Source organism: Vigna unguiculata, chromosome 9, assembly GCF_037176805.1.
Source record: "Vigna unguiculata cultivar grain cowpea cultivar isolate G323 ecotype 2 chromosome 9, ASM3717680v1, whole genome shotgun sequence".
In the NCBI taxonomy this organism is placed as follows: Eukaryota; Viridiplantae; Streptophyta; class Magnoliopsida; order Fabales; family Fabaceae; genus Vigna; species Vigna unguiculata.
This window is the reverse complement of record NC_140800.1, coordinates 23,744,949-23,769,714: the sequence shown is the minus strand read 5'-3', so window position 1 is coordinate 23,769,714 and position 24,766 is coordinate 23,744,949. Positions and strand designations below refer to the sequence as shown.

Here is a 24,766-nt window from a genome sequence, read left to right as displayed (position 1 = left end):
TAAAAGAATAACTTGTTATATCTTGAAAGAAAAAGAAAAAGAAAATCTTTTATCTTAAAAACATAATTTGATAAGTTTTAAATGATTTTTAATTAAAATCTCACTACAAGAAATTTGCTGATTTGCAAGGGAAATTAGCGAGGGAAAATTTTACTCACTAATCCCTCGCTAATTAGAGACAAATTGGCGACAAACAAATATTGTAGCAAAGTTGTAGCTAATTAGCGAGAGACTATATATAACATAATATGATAGCTAAGTTGTAACTAATTAGTTAGGGATTAAACACAACATAAATATGGTAGCTAAGTTGTAGCTAATTAGTTAGGGATTAGACATAACATAGATATGATAGATATGGTAACTAAGTTGTAGCCAATTAGTTAGGGATTAAACACAACATAAATATGGTAGCTAAGTTGTAGCTAACTAGTTAGGGATTAAATACAACATAAATATGGTAGCTAAGTTGTAACTAATTAGTTAGAGATTATACGCAACATAGATATTATAGCTAAGTTGTAGCTAATTAGTTAGGGATAGACACAACATAATATGGTAGCTAAATTAAAGCTAATTAGTTAGGAATTAGACACAACATAATATAGTAGTTAAATTGTAGCTAATTAGTTAGAGATTAGATACAACATAATATGATAGCTAAGTTGAAGCTAATTAATTATGATTTTAACTATAAAATGATTTTATTGCTAATCCAAAACTAATAAATAGAATTTCTAATTAAAAATAATAATATACATTATTCTATAAAAAATGAATTTATTAAAGATTTTAAAAAACTATCAATATATTAAAAAATCATCAAAAATATATTTTATTATTATATAAATTAATCCCTTATTTGTAAATTATTTTTATTATATATATTTTCTTAAAATAATAACTACCATTTAAATAACACAATATTTTTTCCATTTAAATATTATTACAAAAGGTATTCAAACAATTTATATTAATTATATTGAAAATGAAATGATTAGTTATTATTTTGATAACTATTTATTATCTTTGACGCTATTTTTTTATATTTTATATTAATTTATTGGAATAAAAGAATTATTAAATTAATAATAAATTTATATTGTCACATATTATATATTATTATATTTATGGTACATTTTGTTTTATTTTTAAAAATTTTTAAATATGAAATAAATTATTTATGATATATTATAAATAAAAATAAATTGTATGTATGTATTTTATTTATAAAATATGAATATTTAATTTAATTTAATTAAGCACTTAAAATTCATTTAATATTTAAATATTAAAATTTAAAGAATTAATTATTTTAAAAATAATCATTGATATCAGTATATAATAATAATAATTATATATATATATATATATATAATATAAATACTATAAATAAATGGAAATGATACAAAATATAAAATTAAAGTCAACCAATTAAAAACATAAAACTTATAACCTAATCCTATTCGTATGAAATTTTAAAAACGAAATAAAAACATAAAACATAAAAGTTAAAACTTAATTCTATTCATATGAAACTTCAGAGTTGTCTGTCGGAGACATTATGTCACTGTTCGAACAAAACCCTTTACTTCCATATCACTTTGCTTTTGGTTGAATAGTCGGAAGCTCGCAGACACTAGAAGTTCGCACCGAAGGCATCGAAGGCTGTCAAATTTCGGAAGCTCGCACCGAAGGCATCGAAGACTATCGGATTTCGTATAGTGAAGAAGTGCGAACATTAGGGTTTTGATTTCAGCGTGAAAGAGAACTTGAAGAGGTTCCAGTGACGTCGAGTTCGGTTCCTAAATCAGGTTAATTATCTCGGCCTCTGTCATTTCTCGTTCATCTTCTTCAAAATTGGTTTGGAGAACAAAGTTTTCTAATCTATTAACTATTTTGAAGAGAACCAAGTTTGGGAAGTTGCAGCAATATTATCAAGTTCAAGTTCAGTTTTATAGATAGTTCAGATTGCAGCGATAGTAGGTTAGTATGGTTCAAATTTTACTTATCCTAACTGTTTTATTTATTAGTCTTGGTCTAGGTAGTGAAATTCTGTTTTAAGGTTCAATTTTGAGAAGTAAATAGATATAAACAGCGACAGCGGTGATTGACATCGATATTCACCAGGAAAAACATGCTTGATTTATTGCTATAAATGACAATCGTGAGATATAGTTATAAAATATATGTTTAATGTACGATGAAAGATATAGTTATAAAATATATGTTTAATGTACCTATATGTTTAATATAGGTACATGCAACACAGGAAGCAACCACCCCATTCCCATGGATGATTTCATTCTAACTTCTATGCACGATACAGTGGTCACACAAACTTAGTATGAAGGAAATATACTTGAAAAGATAAGAAATTAAAGATGTATATTTATAGCCAAATTAAAAAGTTGAGACAAGGATTTTGTCGCTAAAATTAAACTTTGATTGTGGTCCTAGACTCCTAGCTTGTAAACCTTTACCTTAAGTGAAGTAAAATTTTATTTTATGCTATAGCTTTGAGAGTGTAAGCCATATCTTCATGTAAGCCATTCATCCTAGTAAATTCGTCAGGAACAATTCTATTGTAATCACATTTCTAACCCTTCTCTTCACCTAATTAGAAGTCTTCCACATATACAAACAAAGATGCATGACTTGGGTTTCTATTGCGCTTCATGAAATCCAAATTTATTTCACATCACATTCGTTGTAATGGTAGAACAACTGGCTACACCATCTTGTCATGATTTATTAACCAACTGAGTAAATATAACATTCTGATAAGCACATGAATGGTCTGAGAAATTTAGAGTTTTTGTATCTTAATTATTATGTCAAACAAATAGTATGAAATTTGTACACTATCCATTACGTTTCATTCCTAATACTGCCACTCACATTGACTTGGAAGTCATTGTGCGTCAAAGACGACTCAGTTATGCTCTGATATTTTTTATCAATGGAATTTAGAGTTTTTAAATATGCAATTATAAGTTCAAACTTTTGTTCCTATTCATCTAAAATGTCACCTCCTCTGCTGTTTTTATCTTCTTTTTTAAAAAATTATATAGGAACCAACAAATACAATAATTTTTTATTTAAGTGAAATAATTCAAGAGATTTTTTTATTTCCCATTTTTACATATCACCAAATACACATACGTGCATATATTAAGTACAAATAAATAAAAATATTGATACAAGTGAAAAAAGAAGTAAGATTATTCAGTAGAAATTTAGAAATAGTAGTTAAACGAAAACAAAAATCTTTAAATTTTAATATTTAGAAAGTAACAGAGGGAGTATTAATGAATGAAAGTACATTAACACTATATGCATAAAATATATGCAATCAGACTTAGTACACGGAAAACTACTGGGTTGGAAGTTATCCTTTTTGTTTTCCTTTATGGTTCCACCTCAAGACTTTTGCTTTGAGTTTCCAAGTTGATCTTATAACATAGCTTCTTCTGCCATGATCTTCTAGATGAAAGTTGATTAGACATGATTAAAGAAATTAAAAGAAGAAAAATTGAATGATATATATATATATATATATATATATATATATATATATATCATGGTCTAATAGAACATTGCTAGCTTTGAGATCTCTATGAATTACTCTGTGTTTGTTTCTGAATCTGCTGCCCCAAATTCCCCACACCGCCCCTCACCGCTTCTCCCTCCTTCCCCGCACCTCTCCCCATCGTAGCCAGTAAGCAATTCCCGTTACTTCTTCATTTTTCTCTAACTTTCACTCAATTCGTTAACCCTAACATTCATGTTGGTTCTCATCAGTAATTATTCTTACTGGAGGAGTATATGGTGCAATGTATTCTTTTTAAGTGTTGGAAAAGCAGTAGCCCGGCTAAGTTGTGACTCTCTTTGGAGTTGCCGAAACTGCAACTTCAAGAGTGATGGTTTCTTTAGTCCCACGTCAAGCAGTGATATGGTTAAAAAGGAATATACAAGTAGGTAAAAACTTCACTTTACAAACTTGATAGAGTTAAGTTAGATCCAAACCCAAATTATAAGATTAAGTAATTGAGTATCAGCGTGATATATTTCAAACAATTAAGGAAGTGTATGGTGTAATGTATTTCTGAGATTATAGAGTATCAGTATGTATAGTGTATTTCTAGAAATTAATAGATTGTTAGTGTAGGGAAACAAGGCTTAGGTATTGTGTGAATTTGGAAGAACTAATACAGAGTGTTAATATAATATGCTCTATGTTAATTGCTCTGATTCTTTCCATCAGTAAAGCTATCATATTGTTTTCTTTGTTCTCTGATTTCAAATCTTTATATAACAAATGATGAAAACATTTTTTTTTGTGGTTTCACTGTTTCTTAATTTCACTATTCTGTAAATTTTTTGTTTAAAATTGAAAATAGAAAATATTTTTCAAACAAACGTCAAGAGAACATGCATAACTAACGATTTCCTAATATTGTCACTTGTTGATGTGAGTCGAGAGTTCTTATGAAGGTATAGAAGACCTCTTGCTATTCCATTGATAATGCTTAATCTTCCTTTCCAATCAAGTTGTTTTCTTTTCTCATCATCTGTCAACTCAAGAAGACAGAAGGGATTTAAACAACACTAGCCATTTAGCAAAACTGCAAATGCTATGTTTTTTCCTTAACACGGGAAAAAAAATACCAAAGGATATTATAGCATTTCCCACTATTCCCTTTGAAAGAACCCAACAATTTAAAACCCATAGTAAAACCCAACAATCGTTTTCCTCCAAGCAGCATATACGTTTAAAAAGCATAAGGAATAATTCGTATCCCCACAGAGGAAAATATGATAGCATCTGTTCTGTGTTATGTGAATGCTTGCTAATTTAGAAGGACATTGTACTAATCCAACAAAAGACTTGAGCATATGCATTGGCACTTTACCGAAAATTTTAGACTCAACTTTTGAAGTTTTTAATTTTTATTTTTGCATCAAGAAAGTTGCAATTTCGGTTCAACTATTCTTAAAGTCCGAAACATAACTATGGTGGATTGTATGGCAATACTTTGAAACTAATATGCATGCGTAGGGGTGCCTATGTTTTACGAAGACACCAATATTGTTATTGGTATATTTGTGGTTGTTAACCTCATAATTGTTTATAAGATGTTTTTTCTTTTTCTTTTTCTTTTTCTTTTTCATCACCTTTTTCTTTTTTTTTTGTGTGATACGAATCATATTTAAATTTTATAGTTTCTTATTCTCTATTTCTTTGTTATATTGTTGCAACAGAGGTTTCGAGACTTGCTGTTTCTATTGGTTGTTGATATGAGGCCACATGTACTTGTTCATTTAGGGGAAGATTGAAGTACAAGGTTAGCGAACCTATTCTTCTCAGCTTGGTTATTTAGAAAATTGAAAAATAATCCTTCTAATTTAGTTCTATCTTTGTTAAATATAAAATTGCATACTCTACATTTATATATTTCTGATTTGGTTGATGGTATTCCATCTGTAGTTAGTTTCACTTCTTCTTTATCTTTTCTAGAATGTGGTACCATTTTCGTGTAAGAGTTAAACATGGGAGGGGTTATGTATTCAATTTGTTTTAATTGCTAGCTTAATTGAAATAATTATTGTTTTAATGTATCACACCAGTGACAAGTCATGAGACCTAATAGAACATGGATGTTACAAAGAAAAGATCAATCTGGCATGATAAGTGGAGAATTTAGAGATGGAGTTGATGATTTCATTCGAATAGCTACAAGAGACCCAACAATTCCAGATGTAACAGGACGCATTCCTTGTCCTTGTACAAGGTGTAGAAATCGTTATTGGGAGACGTCATTTAATGTGGAGAAACATTTATATCATCATGGATTTGTTGATGGTTATGTAAATTGGACTCTTCATGGTGAGAAGAAATGGGAAGATAATTCATCAACATCTGTCATCCAAGATTCTATTGATGAGAGCAAAATGCCATATGTAGATATGATTATTGATGCTTCTTTGGGTAGAATCAATTCTGAAGTGGAAGAAGATCCAAATCCTTTAGCTGCAAAGTTTTACAACTTATTAAGGGATGTTGATGAACCTTTATGGGATGGTTGCAAAAAACATTCAAAATTGTCAGCTACAACACAACTCCTAAACTTGAAGTCAGAGTTTAGCATGAGTGTAAATTGTTATGATCGAATGATTTCCATAATTAAAAGCATGCTTCTAGAGTCAGAAAGGTTGCCTGAAAATTTGTATAGATCGAAGAAAATGGTTAGTGAGTTGGGATTAGGATATGAGAAGATAGATGAATGTCCTAATCATTGCATGTTGTATTACAAGAAAATAGTGACAAGAATGTTTGTTCGGTCTGTAAAGAACCACGATTTAAGCCGAAGACATCTACAAATAAGAAGGATGTTCCTTGTTCGATATTGAGATATTTTCCCCTTGTTCCAAGACTTCAACGCCTATACATGTCTAAGAATACTTCAAAATACATGCGTTGGCATGCAGATGGAGTACGTCAAGATGAATCAGTGATGACACATCCATCTGATGCAAAGGCTTGGAAGCAATTTAATCATACACATCCTACATTCTCACAAGATTCTCGGAATGTTAGGCTTGGGCTTTGCACAGATGGTTTTAATCCATTTAGCAATACAGGTACCCCATATTCATGTTGGCCTGTTTTTGTCACACCGTATAATCTTCCACCAAGTATGTGTATGAAAAAGGAATACATATTTCTTACACTTATGATTCCTGGACCAAAATCACCTGGTAAAAGTTTAGATGTGTATCTCCGACCTCTAGTTGATGAATTAAAGATGTTATGGGATATTAGGGTAAACACTTTTGATACATGGAAAAAACAAAATTTCATTATGAAAGCAGCATTGTTGTGGACAATAAGTGATTTTCCAACATATGGAATGTTGTTCGGGTGGAGCACTCATGGGAGACTTGCTTGTCCATATTGTATGGAGAATAGTAAATCATTTGGTTTGAAGTATGGTAGGAAGCCTTGTTGGTTTGATTGTTATCGTCAACATTTGCCTATTGATCATCCTTTTCGTCATGATCGATACTCTTTTAAGAAGTCTGTAGTAGAAAACTCTTTACCTCCAGAACACTTGAGTGGTATAGATATCTTAAATAGAGTGAATCAACTTCAAGAAGTCAACTTTGGCTTGAAATCAACCAAGATAAAGTAGCCTGACTTTGGTAGAACTCATAACTGGGTAAAGAAAAGCATATTTTGGGAATTACCTTATTGGTCCACCAATCTAATTCGACATAATTTGGATGTTATGCATGTTGAAAAGAATGTGTTTGACAATGTGTTCAACACTGTTATGGACATAAAGGACAAGACAAAAGACAATGCAAATGCAAGACAAGATTTGAAGTTGATATGCAAACGTACTAGGTTAGAGTTGAGAATGAAAAGTATGAAAAACCAAAGGCAACATATGCCTTGAATTTGGATCAAAGAAAGAAGGTGTGTGAATGGATAAAACAACTGAAGTTTCCAGATGGGTACTCATCTAACCTATCACGTTGCATTAATCTAGATGAAGGAAAAATATACGGAATGAAGAGTCACGATTGTCATGTTTTTATGCAAAGACTTATTCCTTTGGCATTTCGTGACATGTTGCCAAGGCCAATATGGAAAGTTTTAACTGAACTGAGTTTGTTCTTCAAAGAGATTTGTGCAATTGGAAGACGTGTTTCTGTCATGGACAATGTCATACTTTCCATCATTGAAACAATTTGCAAGCTTGAGAAGATTTTTCCACCAACATTTTTTGACTCAATGGAACATTTGGTAATACATCTCCCATATGAAGTTAAGGTTGGAGGACCTGTGCAATATAGATGGATGTATCCATTTGAGAGATGTATGTTGTACTTGAAAAGGAAGGTTCGAAATAAGGCAAAAGTTGAAGGATGTATTTGTGAAGCATATATTTTGGAAGAAATTTCTAACTTTGCTTCTTTATATTTTGATCCAAGCATTCAAACAAGGTACACTAATGTTCCTCGTAATGATGATGGTGGTGAACAAAAACTGGATGATAAATTGTCTATTTTTAAACATCCATGTCGCCCTATTGGCAAAGGTCAACATAGATTCTTAACAGATGAAGAACTTCATATTGCCGAGACATATATCTTGGTGAATTGTAAAGAATCAGAATCTTATCTTCCTTAAGTTTTCTTTTTAGTTTATATGTTTATGCATTTTATAATTATATTACTTATGTTATTAATTATCGTATTGTTAGACAATTCGAGGATTCACTAAAGGAAAGAAATCTTAATATATCTGAGGATGAAATACTCATAGCTCGAGATAGAGATTTTAGTAGATGGTTGAAACAACAAGTAAGCAGTCTCTCCCATACTCTTTATAATGTACAATTTAATATTTATTAATTATAATAATAATATAATTATGTGTTTTCACTTTTCCAATAATTCATAGGTTAGTACAGGTCATGTCCAAGATCAAAAGATTCGAGAGATTAGTTATGGCCCATTGAAGGTTGTGATTTCTTATAATGGTTTTATTGTTAATGGATATAGATTCCATACAAAGGATTATGGACATAATAAGTCCACCATGAATAGTGGGATATGTGTTCGAGGAAACATATATGGTGAAAATGATTTGGACTATTATGGTATTGTTGAGGATATACTAGAATTATCATATGTTGGATTTGAAAACAAAGTGGTTATTCTACATTGTCACTGGTTTGACCCTGTCAATGGTGTTAAAGTTGATAATGTCTATGGGTTGGTTGATATCAATCATAAATCAAAGCTTCAAACAAATGAGCCATTTGTATTAGCTGGACAAGCTCAACAAGTCTATTATACAAAATATCCTCAAAGTGGGACTAAAAATACTAGTGATTGGTAGGCAGCTTGCAAGGTTAGAGCAAAATTGTTTATAGTTGAGACACTGAATAATGAAGAAGATTTTTCAAATGAGCAAATTGCTATTGATTATTTTCAAGATCAAGAGTCCACGGGAATGAGTACTATTCTTATTGACAATGAGATCATACAACTATTTGACGCACATGCTCCAATGGAAGAAGTAAATATGGATGATATACAAAGTTCAATTGAAAATGTAAATCATGATGAGGTCAACAATGAACATAATGAGGATGATGGATGAAGATGAGAAGTTAGATGATTTAGATGATTAAAATATGGAGTTAGATGAATCTGATGAAGAATGGTTATGATTCATTCTTTTCCATTTCATTACCTTAATATTCTTCCTAGTAATTTAGATTCTGGAACCTGCTCTATTTCCTTTATATTTTTCAAGCCTTGTAAGAAGATTGTGGAATTATACTCTTTCATTAGTCATTGTCAATTTCGACATTTATTTTGTTACGTTACACTTGACTTTGATTATGGATTGCTTTTATCCTCTCTTTTTTCCATTCATAATTTTAACCCGAATTTGAAACATTTGTTAGTTACCTAAATTTAAAGCTTCATCTTGAGTAATGAGAAAAGTGAAATAGATAAACTAAGACATGTTTAGGATATATATTCTGTTATGATTTATTTAGGAATGGTAAGCTTGGATTTGAAAGAGGTACGAAAGAATTTCCAATTCTCTTGCACATTTGTTTACTCTATTCTTTATTTATTTTCATTCATGTTATTCTGCACCTAATTTTGTTATATGTTGGGTATAAAAAACATTTAAAAGTGTTTGGAGGTATCAATTTTAATGTGGGTCAATTTTGAAGGTTTAAAAGACTTTTCTAACCCAAAATAAATGAGCAAGGCTGCTGAGTTTGTCTACATGTCAGAATTAGAAACTCTTTTAGACCAATCTGATCAGAACGTCATCTCATAGCTTGACCTTAAAAAATCAGTTTGTGAGGTTTGCCTTTTTTTTATTAATGTGGAACTTTTTTTTTTTTGAATTCTTCATGTTGCAGATGAACCGATAAACTGTACATTATTACTATAAAATTACAGAAGAACCAATAAAATTGCCACTTTGATTCTTGTCAAAAATTTTATATGAATGAAACATATAATCATTAATTAATAAGCACCAAGACATATCCAGTTCTCTTTGCGGGTCACAAATTAACTACTTTGTAGGAAAGCAACTGTATCCTAGTGAAGTAGCTGCTAGTCCCACTGGAAATAAAAAAAAGGCAGGAGTAGTTTTTGGGAGGACCTCAGAAATGATGTATAAACAAGCTTTAGGCTTTGTCTCCACATTGACAGTATTACTCGGGGAATGTGTCTGTAAATGTAACCAACACGAATTATAAATACAGCATAGAGTCAGGGGACTATCCTAAGTGTGCTAATTTTTGTCATTCAAAATTCCTCTCCTCTCTCATCTTCATTTACTTAGTTTTGTCAATTCCACATATCCAATTACAAACTTTAAAAATGGAAGAAAAGTCTAAAAACTCAGATTTGTTGGTATTCTTGTGTTGCATGCCTACTTCAAGTACATGCTTTGCTGATCTTCATCCTCTCATGATACTAGTGTTGAAATATGGGTGTAAATATTGTAAATTTATTGTACAATAAATATAGATTTGTTTGTAAGAAATCCCTAAAATTAAGGGATTTGATTATGAGTTTGTTTAGTAGATTTGCTCCAGAGAGTCTTTATGTCTAAAGAATTATTTCCTTTTATTAGGATTTCGTTTTTCCTTTAAATACCAATGTATGTTTTTTTGGAGATGAAGTAGTTTCATAATTATTGCTTAATGTCTGCTCATTTTTTCACAAGCATTAAGTAGATATGATTTTGTTATTCTGACAGATAAATGCATTTCAAAGGAGCAAGTCATTATATAGGTGTCAAGTTTCACTTAAAATATGATTTACTTTACCGATGTATAATCTAGTCCGCATTACAATTGTTTAGGCTCTTCTTGTATTGGGCTTAATTGCATTTTTAATTCCTTTAGTTTAGATTATGTGCAATTTTGTTTCCTGAAGTATTTTTTCAGATAGTCCTTTTATTTTTAAAATCAAAAAAATTTGGTTCTTCAGAAATCTAAACTAAAACAACAAACTGAAACCAGTAAACAAAGTTAGACAGCAAACTAAAATGAAACTAGTGAGTAGTGTATGTGACTGAAAAATAGACATTGTGAAGATTGATATGCAAAACTGAATTAAGATGCAATAAAATGGTTTGAATCATGAACACAACATGCAATTTATTCTAAAATCATACTAATTGAAAACTAAAACCGAGAATTGATACTAAGAACAAGTACAAAATTAGATTTCTAAAATGGGGAAAACTATATTAACTACCATAACTATATTACCCACCATGATGAACAAATGAGAACTTTGAATTGAAATGTGAATTATGCAATGGAAACACAAATTAAATCATGAAAACAGATTAGGAACCAAGTTAACCGGTTCAGCATTTTGCAAGTTGTTCTTCAATGATTGCTTTTATGTGTATGAATATGTATATAGACTTAAGAAGGCAAGTTGGTAATGAACTCATGGTGATTTTATTTAATCATTAAGTTGACAATAAAAATTTATTTTATATATTCAATAAGAAGTAGATAAGTTTTCAGGCTAGGTGGATCAATTCTTTAGCTATAAATAATGTCACAATTATATTTCCATGACAGGAACTGAAATGACTATTTGAGGAAGAGGTAGAGGTCAAGGTAGTCACATTCTAAGTCAACTTAGGCCTATTCAATGTCATGTTGGTCCTTCAGAACTAGATCCTATTTTGCAATCACCAGGTATAATTGTTGAAAGCACTCTAAATTTTTGTATGTATTTAACAACATTTATCTTCATGAAAGACAAATGACAATTCATTTTGTTTAGATTAAGAGAAAAAAAGAAGAAAAAAGGAAATAAATTAGCTTTGTCAACAATTTATAGTTTGAATGTTTTTTTTAGGTGCTACTTCAATTGATGGTAATCAATCACCACGTACCACCTCAGTGTTTGATGGTGGTCAATCAAATGTCAATTCAACATCTAATGACGTACCTACTCAAGATCCTTCAAGTGTATATTCTCATAATGAAGTTGATAGGAGACTTGTCATATTTGTACAAAAAGTTAGCAAACCGTAAGTACATCCAATCAAATATTCAATTCAATGTTGCTAATTTTTGGTTTGTAAAATGATTATTTGAACATGCAGAAGAAGGTTTGTTCCTGATTCTGTGACTCGAGATATCATATCTGAAGTATTGATGAGAATGCCTAATCCAGCTGAGAAATGGAAAACTTATTATGCTGATATGAAAGAAATATTATTCAATGATTTTAAGGCAAGTTACTATAATCTTTTATCTTTATATTACATTTACTTATCATTAATTTTGATAAATTTGTATTGGTGTAGAATAAGTACCGATTTGCATCAGATTATGATCGTAGCATGGCAAGAAAGGTTTGGAATTTAACATGAATGGATCGCTATTCTGACTCTTTAGCTAAGGCAAGAAAAAAGGCAAGAGAAAGAGCAAACTCAGATAATATAGAAGACTTAAAAGGTTTTGGGCCAAGAGGAATAAGGACTGAGATGTGGGACGCTTTAATTGACATATGGATGACACAATACTGGAAAAAGAAATTTATTGCTGGTAAAAACAATAGGGCTGCCAAGCCAGAGGCTATGGTGCGCACTAGAGGGTCAATAAGCTTTGGACAACACTTGAAAAAGATGGTATTCATTTTCTAGTAATATCTATGACTTTATAATAATACTTATATATTTTATACATTTGGTGGATATCATTAATGCATCAATCATATATATATATATATATATATATATATATATATATATAAACATACTTATTATAAATTTTGATATACATTTGAATTTTGATAGTATTCATTATTTAGAATTACATATTATTTTACAGGAGGCGGAGCGTAATGGGTCTGTTTCTTATGGTGAACTATACAACAAAGTTCATAAAAAAAAAGACGGTCAATATGTTTCCAATAAAGAAAAAAATTTCATTGTAAGTATTATTACATGTGTAAGAATTTATTCACTTATTTAATCTTATATTACAAAATGACTGATTTACTATATAGGAATCATATGAAAGTGCTATGGTAGAAAAATATGGAGAAGATGTATCAAAGCATCCTAAAGTTGATTCTGAAGTATGGATGAAAATGGGAGGTGAAAATAAGAAAGGTAGAATTCACGGTATCGGTCGTAGCTTGGAACTTGCCATCATCAATGTGAATGGTTCATCTTCATCAGTTGTAGGTCCTTCCACAAATCCAAGTCATGCATCTCCAACTGAAGAAATCACTGCAATAGCTACACAAATGTCTCAAATGCAACAACAGATGCAGACACAGTTAGATTTACAAACTGAATCTCAAAAGCAACTACAGATAGAGTTACAAGCACAAATAGAGGCACATGCACAACAGGTGCAAGCTCAGTTGAAAGCACAAGCAAATATGCATGCACAATTTCAAGCACAATTCCAAGCACAAATACAAGCACAAATGCAAGCACAAGTAGAAATGCAAAAACTTTTACAGCAACAAATGCATACACAAATGCAAACACAGATGGAGTTTTTCAAGACACAAATATTTCCTGCTTTAAAGATATCATCACCACCGTCTGTCAAGAAACATGGCGAGAACAAAATATGAAGATGATGATGATGTTTTGTTTTGTTTTTAAACTTAATGATGTATGTTGACAATTGTAAAGACTACTTTTATTATGCTCATTACTTTTAGTATTTTGAATGTGATAACATTTGACATGTTTCATATAAAATGTTTGGCAAGATTTATTACTTTATTTTATATTTATGTTAAAATGCATTTCATAAGGTACAGGTAAAAAAGTATGGAATACTTTGGAATGATGCAATTTGCTATGATTTTGCTAAGATTAGCTAGAGATAAATTATTCAATTCGCGAGGGATTAGCTACAAGCAGTTTGCTAGGGCTTAGCTAAGGATTAGCTACAACTTTTTTGCTAGGGAATAGCTAGGGATTAGCTACAACCTATTTGCTAGGGATTAGCTAGGGATTAGCTAGGGATTAGCTACAACCTATTTGCTAGGGATTAGATAGGGATTAGCTACAACCGATTTGCTAAGGATTAGCTAAGGATTAGCTACAACATTTTTGCTAGGGATTAGCTACAACCTATTTGCTAGGGATTAGCTAAGGATTAGCTACAACTTTTTTGCTAGGGATTAACTACAACCGATTTGCTTGGGATTAGCTAGGGATTAGCTACAACCACTTTGCTAGGGATTAACTAGGGATTACCCGCAATACCTTTGCTAGGGATTAACTAGGGATTAACTACAATTATTTTGCTTGTGATTAGTACAACTAGTTTGCTAGGGATTAGCTAAGGATTAGCTAGGGATTAGCGACAAAGTGGTTCTCTAGCTACTTAGCTACCAATATTTTAGCTACGTCATAATGTCTTCGCTAATTTCTCGCTAATCCTTCGCTAAATCGTTTTGCGAGGGATTAGTGAGGGATTCGCTAGGGATTATTCCCTCGCTAATACGTAACTTTCTTGTAGTGTCTTGTGCTATAGAAAATAAAGTTAATAAAATATTACAAAAGTATCATTCTCTAAAATTTAAAAAATAGAATTAAGTAAAAAGCTTATAGTAGAATTATATTTCAAAAATGAAAAATATTTCAAAATAGATAAATCTTTTAAACTAAAAAATAAAAATAAAAAAGTTACTTTTTTATTTTATTGGATAAAAATTTAAATTGTTTTAATTGAAATCTTGTGATATAGAAAGAAGATAAGGAAAAATATTAATAACATCAAGTTTTCTAAAAATCTTAAGGGAGAAATATTTAAAAAATAGAAAATTTAAAAATCTTATAATAGAATTATATTAAAAAATGAGAAAAAATTAAAAAATACAGAAGCATTTTCAAAGTATTTTAAATTCAAAATAAAGAAAAAGTATCTTTTTTAATTGTTTTGATAAATTTTTTTTGGTTTCATAATTGAAATATAATATAATAAAAAAAAAGAGAATGAAATATTAGTAAAATTATTATTGTCTAAAAAATAAAAAATATAAATATATAGAAACATTGAGAATTATTCAACCATAAATACATATTTAAAAAATCATTTTAAATTAAAAATAGAAAAGATTATTATTTTTTATTAAATTTGATAACATTTTAAGTTTTCTAATTGAAATATTGTACTAGAAGAAAGTCCTAATTACTTATGACTGACCAATTATTTAAAAGAAATTACTATAGAGGTTGTTAAGCATATATATTAGTTTTTAAAATGCTATATTTGATTTGTTCATTGTTAGGGTACGTCAATAATTTTTTAACCTCATTGTACTTCAATTGTGGTAAGTTAGATTATAACACATTCTTTTCAATTGTTAAAAAAGAAGAACAAAGTGGTGTATCGTTTCATTTAAGTTTTTATTTTTTATTACTTGAAAATAATTTGTAATTTTATTGATAATTAAGAAAATATTATAGAACAAAATATTATTATAATAATGGTTGTGGTAATCATAATATATAAAACTTATTCATAAAATAAAATAAAAAATACCAAATTGGATGTATCATTTAATTTATTTTTTCAATGTTTATTACTTGACGTTATTGCATTACATTGATTGAATTTTATGTTCTAGTTGTATCTTTTATCTTTTTACATCTTTAAAAGAATAACTTGTTATATCTTGAAAGAAAAAGAAAATCTTTTATCTTAAAAACATAATTTGATAAGTTTTAAATGATTTTTAATTGAAATCTTGTGCTATAGAAAAAAAAAGTTAATAAAATATGTAAGACCCTTGAACATGGCGTTTTAAAAGTGATAGTGATTTTAAAATAGTGAGACTCAATTATTTTAATATTAAAAGATATTAGTATAAATAGAATCATTATAAACGAGTTTGATTATTTTAAAACACACTATCTCTCTAGAAATCACTTTTCTAGAGTTCTCTGACTTCTCTTTAGAGGTTCTGTCTCTCTAGTCGTCTGATTGAAGAACCGAGACCCTAGAATTGATCCTCTCGGTGAGCTCTTTAAATTGGACCGATCAGTTTCTCTGTTTGCGTAAGTTGAGTTTCTGCTCTCTTTTTAGTCTTTTTCTGTTTTTTGTTGCATGCGAGCTCTCTTCCGCTTGCATGCGACGTTTTAATCATCAATATGAGTCTTTGCTGATCAGTGATCATAATGGTAGGTCCTGATCGTTCTTATGATGTTTCTATATGTAGATAGAGCATCTTGTGGAGTTAGATGCGTTTTGGTGCTCTTTGAGCAGTTTGGGTCTACAGAGTCGCTTTGTCAAGTAAGAGAAGCTAATAATTGATTGTACTTAAATTTAGTGGATGTAATTATATGTAATTAGGCTTGCCTGTTTGATTGCTGTGAGATTATGAATTGTTTGATGTTTGGTATAACTGAAATTGTGATTGCATTGTGTGAATTGAGGTTGAATTTGAAAATGAACACTTGAATCATGGCTCTAATTGGTATCATCTCAATTTGCTTAAAAACCATTTTGAAAACTAGACAACACTGCCATGGAGGTGCCAATTTGGGTCATGAAATCAAGTGAAACATCTCCCAACGAAAACCAGAATATGTGTTTTTTTCTGGTGTGAGGTTGAGCCTTGAAAAATGCGAGAGGATCAGCGCTGAGCGTAGCCCAGCAGTGCCTGGCGTTGAAAAATGTGAGAAGAATGAGGTTGAGCGCCAGCCGAGCGGTGCCCCAGCGTTGGGACCCTGTAGGTCTGGAACAAAATTTTAATGCTGAGGCTGAGCGTTGGAATCTGAGGCTGAGCGTTGGCTGCCAGATTTCATGTGTTTGCTTTTTTGATATGTTTCATTGAATTAATTGATCTGAAATGGATTATTTTGACTGTTTTGGTATACTTTGAGTAAGATTGGGTGAATATGGACATGTTGTATGTGAATTATGGAGGAATTTCATGGAGAAATTCTAAGTGTGGATAAGGTAGGGTATGCAAAGACATAAGGACTCGGTTTTGGTTGGTATCCTGACGCTCCAATAACCATTAAGGCTCATATAGAGTATAATGAGTTATGTCGTGAGGAGTAGTAGGAGGTCTTAGCCACTAGACTAGATCAAGTCTTTGGCGCGAATGAGACTTACCTGGTGTGATGATTGGGTGATAACCCCTTGAGGCCAAACTCTGCAGAGTTTGGGAATCATACACGGTGCAAGCCACCAAGAGGTCCGATGTTAATTGCATATATCCGGAAAATTGAGTCTAGAGTTGAATGGCATGTGAGTATTGGAATGTTCCTGTGTGAATTTGTGATAATTGATTGTTATTATGCTCTTACTCTAATGTAACCTTCTTTAAATCATTATTAGCTTACCCTTGCTTTTTGTGTTTTTGTCTCGTGTTGTATGTTTCCTTTTGCGACGATCACCTTAATGGTGGCAGCAGATGTGGTTCCAATGTCAGAGGCACTTCTGGAGAATGAGGAGTCATCGTTTTAGGTGGGAGCTTAAGTGGTGGTCAGTTTAGGTATATTTTTATCAGTTTAGTGTAAGTGTATAAGTGATATATTTTTATAGTCACATCTTTTGTAAGACTGTATTAATATATTGTGTACACTGAATTACCTGTTTTGGAACTATGATGAAACTCCCTATTTTTATTAGTCTTAAGCTTCTAAAATTTAAAAATAGAATTAAGTAAAAAGCTTATATTATAATTATATTTCAAAAACGAGAAATATTTAAAAATAGATAAATATTTTAAAAATATTTTAAACTAAAAAATAAAAATAAAACAGTTACTTTTTTTATTTTATTGGATAAAAATTTAAATTGTTTTAATTGAAATCTTGTGATATAGAAAGAAGATAAGAAAAAATATTAATAACATCAAGTTTTCTAAAAATCTTAAGGGAGAAATATTAAAAAAATAGAAAATTTAAAAATCTTATAATAGAATTATATTAAAAAATGAGAAAAAATTAAAAAATACAGAAGCATTTTCAAAGTATTTTAAATTCACAATAAAGATAAAGTATCTTTTTTAATTGTTTTGATAAATATTTTTAGTTTCATAATTGAAATATAATATAATAAAAAAAATATAAGATAATGAAATATTAGTAAAATTATCATTGTCTAAAAAATAAAAAATATAAATATATAGAAACATTGAGAAATATTCAAGCATAAATACATATTTAAAAAAGCATCTTAAATTAAAAATAGAAAAGATTATTATTTTTTATTAAATTTGATAACATTTTAAGTTTTCTAATTGAAATATGGTACTACAAGAAAGTCCTAATTACTTATGACTGACCAATTATTTAAAAGAAATTATTGTAGAGGTGGTTAAGCGTATATATTAGTTTTTAAAATGCTATATTTGATTTGTTCATTGTTAGGCTAAGTCAATAATTTTTTAACCTAATTGTACTTCAATTGTGGTAAGTTAGATTATAACACATTCTTTTCAATTGTTAAAAAAGAAGAACAAAGTGGTGTATCGTTTCATTTAAGTTTTAATTTTTTATTACTTGAAAATAATTTGTAATTTTATTGATAATTAAGAAAATATTATAGAATAAAATATTATTATAATAATGGTTGTGGTAATCATCATATATAAAACTTATTCATAAAATAAAATAAAAAATACCAAATTGGATGTATCATTTAATTTATTTGTTCAATGTTTATTACTTGACGTTATTGCATTACATTGATTGAATTTTATGTTCTAGTTATGTCTTTTATCTTTTTACATCTTTAAAAGAATAACTTGTTATATCTTGAAAGAAAAAGAAAATCTTTTATCTTAAAAACATAATTTGATAAGTTTTAAATGATTTTTAATTGAAATCTTGTGCTATAGAAAAAAAAAAGTTAATAAAATATTACTAAAGTATCATTTTCTAAAATTTAAAAAGTAGAATTAACTAAAAAGCTTATAGTATAATTATATTTCAAAAACGAGAAATATTTAAAAATAGATAAATATTTTAAAAATATTTTAAACTAAAAAATAAAAATAAAAAAGTTACTTTTTTTATTTTATTGGATAAAAATTTAAATTCTTTTAATTGAAATATTGTGATATTGAAAGAAGATAAAAAAAATATTAATAACATTAAGTTTTCGAAAAATATTAAGGGAGAAATGTTAAAAAAATAGAAAATTTAAAAATCTTATAATAGAGTTATATTAAAAAATGAGAAAAAATTAAAAAATACATAAGCATTTTCAAAGTATTTTAAATTTAAAATAAAGAAAAAGTATCTTTTTTAATTTTTTTGATAAATTTTTTTAGTTTCATAATTGAAATATTATATAATAAAAAAAGTAAGATAATGAAATATTAATAAAATTATCATTGTCTAAAAAATAAAAAATAAAAATATATAAAAACATTGAGAAATATTCAACCATAAATACATATTTAAAAAAGCATTTTAAATTAAAAATAGAAAAGATTATTATTTTTTATTAAATTTGATAACATTTTAAGTTTTCTAATTGAAATATTGTACTATAAGAAAGTCCTAATTACTTATAACTGACCAATTATTTAAAAGAAATTACTATAGAGGTGGTTAAGCATATATATTAGTTTTTAAAATTCTATATTTGATTTGTTCATTGTTAAGCTACATCAATAATTTTTTAACCTAATTGTACTTCATTTGTGGTAAGTTAGATTATAACACATTCTTTTCAATTGTTAAAAAAGAAGAACAAAGTGGTGTATCGTTTCATTTAAGTTTTTATTTTTTATTACTTGAAAATAATTTGTAATTTTTTTGATAATTAAGAAAATATTATAGAATAATGGTTGTGGTAATCATAATATGTAAAACTTATTCAGAATAAAGTTACTTTTTTTTATTTTATTGGATAAAAATTTAAATCTTTTTAATTGAAATCTTGTGATATAGAAAGAAGATAAGAAAAAATATTAATTGTAAGGCCCAGTTTTCTGCCTTAATGTTTTAAGGGCTGCCATTAACCTAATGGGCCTAAGGGCTGGCCCAAGCAGTAAAAACAGACCCTAATTTGCCCTAACGTTTCCACTTCCCTCACTTTCAGAAACAGTGCCTCCTTGCCTCCTTGAGCAGCTACTACGCTCTGCTAGGGTTTTGTCGACAACCTTCTTCAAGCTAGCTCAAGCCAGGTTCCACCCACGTAAGTCAACCTCGAACTCTTACGTCATCTCTGGGCAAACTTTTACCATTAGGGTTTGGTATTAACTTGTGCTTATTTCTGTCTTACCGATTGTTTCCAGCTCTTTGGCCACCCTTAGGACAGTCTTGCTCGATGTGTGCGTATTGGGGGTTTTCCGCTTAGCTCTTCCAGGTAAGGGAAGCTAGGCTTCATATTTTTTATTCATTTTTTGTATGCTTTGGTTCTGTTTCGTGATTCTGGTGATAATATGTTGCTTATGATGATGTGAAAATGCTTTGGGTGTTGTCATGAGTGAGTCCTTGATTAAACATGCGTGGAACAGTGGTGAGAACTGATATACTCGCCCAGGCGAGCTCATCTTGCCTAGGCGAGAATAGCGGGAACTCGTCTAGGTTCCTGCTCGAGCGCTCGCCTAGGCGAAGGGCTGTATTTTTTAGTGACGAACTGTCTCACCCTGGCGAGACCGCCTCGCCTAAGCGAGAGTTCGCGAAACCTTCCAGGGGCACTGTTGCAGTCTCGCCTAAGCGAGAGTCTACAGCTTGAGCGAGAGCACTCCTCTTGATGCGACCCCAATAAGGCTTATAACATTGGGCCAATGCCTAGGCCCATTCTTTTTAATTTCTTTTTATTTTATTTTATTTTAATTAAATAAATGTGTTCTAATTAGGTTTGTTTACTAAATGCAGCCCACTTTTGTAAGCTACCAATTGGTATTGGGCCTTCACAACACTTCTAACCAACGTGCATACAGATGTGGGTCGCGAAGCCTACTTTAACTCCTGGTATGGATCAACAACGTATTCAAAGCACATTTCTTCATAATCAACATTTGTTTTCAGCACGTGGAGTCATTTGGGCCTTAAAGCTTGTCATATCTTTCCGAAGCCCATTACCACACCTATCATTACAACAACACCTGCACCATAATTTCTTCTGCTTGCACACCTCAACGCGTCAACAAAGTTGAAGCCCATTTTCCTCCTCTCCGAATTGAAGCTATGCGTGCATTTCTACTGAAAGCACGATTGCGACCCATGCCTCCAAACCATTCACGGGTGCTGCTATCATGCCAACACGTGTTGGGCTACTAGCCCAATTTCACGCTCCAGTTCACCAATGCTGCTAAACCAACATTCCTTCTGTTGGAGTGCCGTTAGGGTTTCTGGATCCCCATCAATTCTACATTTCTTCCGCGGGACCAACAAAGGCGCAGCGTTTCAACCCGAGCCCATTTCTTCCAACCCAGCTTCTGCGTAAGAAAGGGAAGGGAGCACCACTAGGGTTTCGTGACAGCTGCCGCTTGCTTTTCCATCTGCACCTTCACCATCCAGCAGCCTAATTTGAAGATTGCTCTATGGTGCCGACCCAACATCCACTTCCATTATTTGGCAGCCACGTTAGGATTCCAGTCACGAATTCTGTCACGTGTGCCATCACTTCTTCACGGCACCTGCTACTTCATAGCCTTAGATTAGGATCTCGCCATTAGGATTGTTAGAACGACGTTCTCTTCTCCTGGTTCTGTTAAAACTCTCATGGTGGTCTTCTCACTATAAAAGGCTAGCCAGCTATTGTAAACCCAGCTTTTGATGAATGAGATATTCGGTAGAGAACACTCTTGCTGTTCATCAGCTCACCATAAACCCTAGGTTAGGTCATTACCTACTCGGGTTCCCCCAAACCAGTGAGAAACCATAGCTAACCGAGCATCATATTCATTTCGTTGCGTTTCCCCCGGTCTCTGTGAGATTCTTTCGGTAGAACACCGATTGGGAGAGGTTTTTCGACGACTACCGCGACGGAGGAGCCTCAAGTGGTATTCAGAGCCACTCCTGCAGGACCGCAATGAGATAAGCCTCTTCTTTATCTTTGGATTTTTTTTCTTATCTGTTTGATTCGTATTGTTCCTATTCTGTTGCGTCTTTTCTGATTTTCGAAGTTTTCCTTGCTTCTCTGTTTGAATCAGTGTTACTGATGTGTTTACTGTTGAAATTGATTCACAATGCTTGTTCTCATTTTTCTGAATCAATACCATGATGATTTCATGTTTAGCTCTCTGAATCTGCCGCTTAATGCATGTCTGTTAAGTTTTAATTTCAGTTTTGATTACCTAGCTTTAAATTTTATAATCTCGTGTTTTTGTCTTAGGCTTTGTTAGTTTGTTTTCTATGTCAATGATTCCATAGATGTTGTCTAATTTGCGTATTGTCACTGTTTTATCTCGGTTTCAGTCCTTGTTTGGTTTATCACATGCTTCGTTTTTGTTCTGGTGTATTGTGGAGTTCATATATTGCTACTAGATCAATAGTAATATTTTGCAGTGTTTCAGTTTTCACTGTTTCGTGTTTCACTCATGCTGAGTTTGTATTTGTCCGAGTTGTCATTGCTTGTGGATTTCGCAATAATTTTTTATGTTCAATGGCTATCTGTGCTTTTGATTTGCGTTGTTGTGATGCACTTTGAATCTGTTGGCCAAGGATTGCTCCTGATCGAAGCACCTATTGAGTAAGCCACCACTGTGTTCTCTGATTTGTATCAGCATATATAAGTGGAAACTCATGCTTTGATCTAGGATTGCATAGGCTGTTTCAGCACCTTAATTTTTGTGCATTTTGGCTTCTTGAATTAGTGCCTAGCCAGTTAGTTGGTGTTGGTGCAGTTTTGCAAATATTTTCACAGTCTCTACTACTTGCTCTAAGTTTGAAACTGCATATGTTTTTCGTGTGTTTGCTATATCACTATTTTTGTATCTGTGATTAGCTCAGTGTCTAGTGTTTTTGAGATTTCTTGTGTCTCTTGAGTGCAGTCGTTTTCTAACCTGACTTTGCTTATCCAATGTGGGTTTAGTTGCTCATGTTTCTACCTATCTGCATATGTTGATTTTGCCTTGTGCGTATGTTTGTTGAAAGCAGGCTATTATTGTTGCAACTGGGTTTATTCTTGTGTTGCTTTGCTCCATAGATGTGCAGTTTGTGTTTCCACAGATGATGGCCATTAAAAATTGTTGCAGATGTTGCATTCTGTCTTGCTTGTTCTTGTGGCTACACTACAAGAAAATTGCTAATTTGCGAGGGAAATTAGCAAGGAAAAATTTTGGTCGCTAATTTGTCGCTAATTAGCGAAGGATTAGCGACAAACTAAAATTGTAGCTAAGTTGTAGCTAATTAGCGAGGGACTAGACACAACATAATATGGTAGCTAAGTTGTAACTAATTAGTTAGGGATTAAACACAACACAAATATGGTAGCTAAGTTGTAACTAATTAGTTAGGGATTAGACACAACATAATATAGTAGCTAAATTGTAGCTAATTAGTTAGGGATTAAACATAACATAAATATTGTAGCAAAGTTGTAGCTAATTAGTTAAGGATTATACACAACATGGTATGGTAGCTAAGTTGTAGCTAATTAGTTAGGGATTATACACAACATAATATGGTAGTTAAGTTATAGCTAATTAGTTAAGGATTAAACACAACATAATATAGTAACTAAGTTGTAGTTAATTAATTAGGGATTAGATACAACATAATATGATAACTAAGTTGTAGCTAATTACTTATGATTAATGATATTGTTGCTAATCCAAAGCTAATAAATAGAATTTCTAATTAAAAATAATAATGAATATAAGTATCGATGTTTAATGATATTGTTTATGATTCGAATAACTATCAAGGCTTTTTTCATAAATATTTTCAGAATTTAGAAATCAAATAATAACAAAAATTAAAAATTTAACATTAGATTGTTGACCATAAGAGAAAAAAAATCCAGCAATAACATAAAAGAATTCAAGCATAATATAAAAAAATATAACTTTAAATTTAATTATAAAGTATTAGTTTTAATGTCGTTTTCGTCAATTTGAAATTAAAAAGACTACATTACTATGTTTCTAAAAACAAGTCAAAAACCATTTAAAAAGACTACATTACTATTTAGATTATTAATAATACTCCGAGAGCCGAAAAACCATTTAAAAACGCTCATTCTCACTACAACAAATTCAAAGATTAGCGAGGGAATAATCCCAAGCTAAGCCATCGCTAATCCCTCGCTAAATCATTCGGCGAGGGAATAGCGAGGAAATAGCGAGAATGCTAAATCATAGCTAAATTATAGGTAGCTAAGTCGCTAGGGAACTACTCCGTAACTAATCTCTAGCTAATCCCTAGCTAATCCCTAACTAAATGGTTGTAGCAAATCCCTAACTAATCCCTAGCAAAAAGATTGTAGCAAATCCCTAGCCAATCCCTAGCAAACTAGTTGTAGCAAATCCCTAGCTAATCCCTAGCATAGTGTTTGTAGCAAATCCCCTAGCTAATCCCTAGCAAAATGTTTGTAGCAAATCCCTAGCCAATCCCTAGCAAACTAGTTGTAGCAAATCCCTAGCTAATCCCTAACAAACTAGTTTTAGCAAATCCCTAGCTAATCCCTAGCAAAATGTTTGTAGCAAATCCCTAGTTAATCCCTAACAAAATGTTTGTAGCAAATCCTTAGTTAATCCCTAGCAAATTGTTTGTAGCAAATCCTTAGCTAAT

At 30.9% G+C, this 24,766-nt stretch overlaps 1 protein-coding gene and 1 pseudogene across 1 annotated transcript; both read left to right on the top strand.

Moving 5' to 3' along the window:
- The first annotated feature begins 7,517 nt into the window (after positions 1–7,517).
- On the top strand, positions 7,518–9,248 carry LOC146883693 (uncharacterized; annotated as a pseudogene).
- A 3,094-nt stretch (positions 9,249–12,342) lies between these two features.
- On the top strand, positions 12,343–13,831 carry LOC114163550 (uncharacterized). Its single transcript, XM_028047854.2, has 3 exons — positions 12,343–12,715; positions 12,918–13,019; positions 13,096–13,831. The coding sequence occupies exons 1-3, from the start codon at positions 12,458–12,460 to the stop codon at positions 13,675–13,677; spliced, it is 942 nt and encodes a 313-aa protein (XP_027903655.1). The 5' UTR covers positions 12,343–12,457; the 3' UTR covers positions 13,678–13,831.
- Positions 13,832–24,766: the final 10,935 nt, after the last annotated feature.

What these genes read in the sequence shown, in the direction of transcription:
- LOC114163550 (XM_028047854.2), top strand. Translation starts at nt 12,458, where the DNA reads ATGGATCGCTATTCTGACTCTTTAGCTAAGGCAAGAAAAAAGGCAAGA. An exon ending in GACAACACTTGAAAAAGATG is followed by an intron (nt 12,716 to 12,917) that starts GTATTCATTTTC and finishes ATTATTTTACAG; the next exon opens with GAGGCGGAGCGTAATGGGTC. An exon ending in ATAAAGAAAAAAATTTCATT is followed by an intron (nt 13,020 to 13,095) that starts GTAAGTATTATT and finishes TTTACTATATAG; the next exon opens with GAATCATATGAAAGTGCTAT.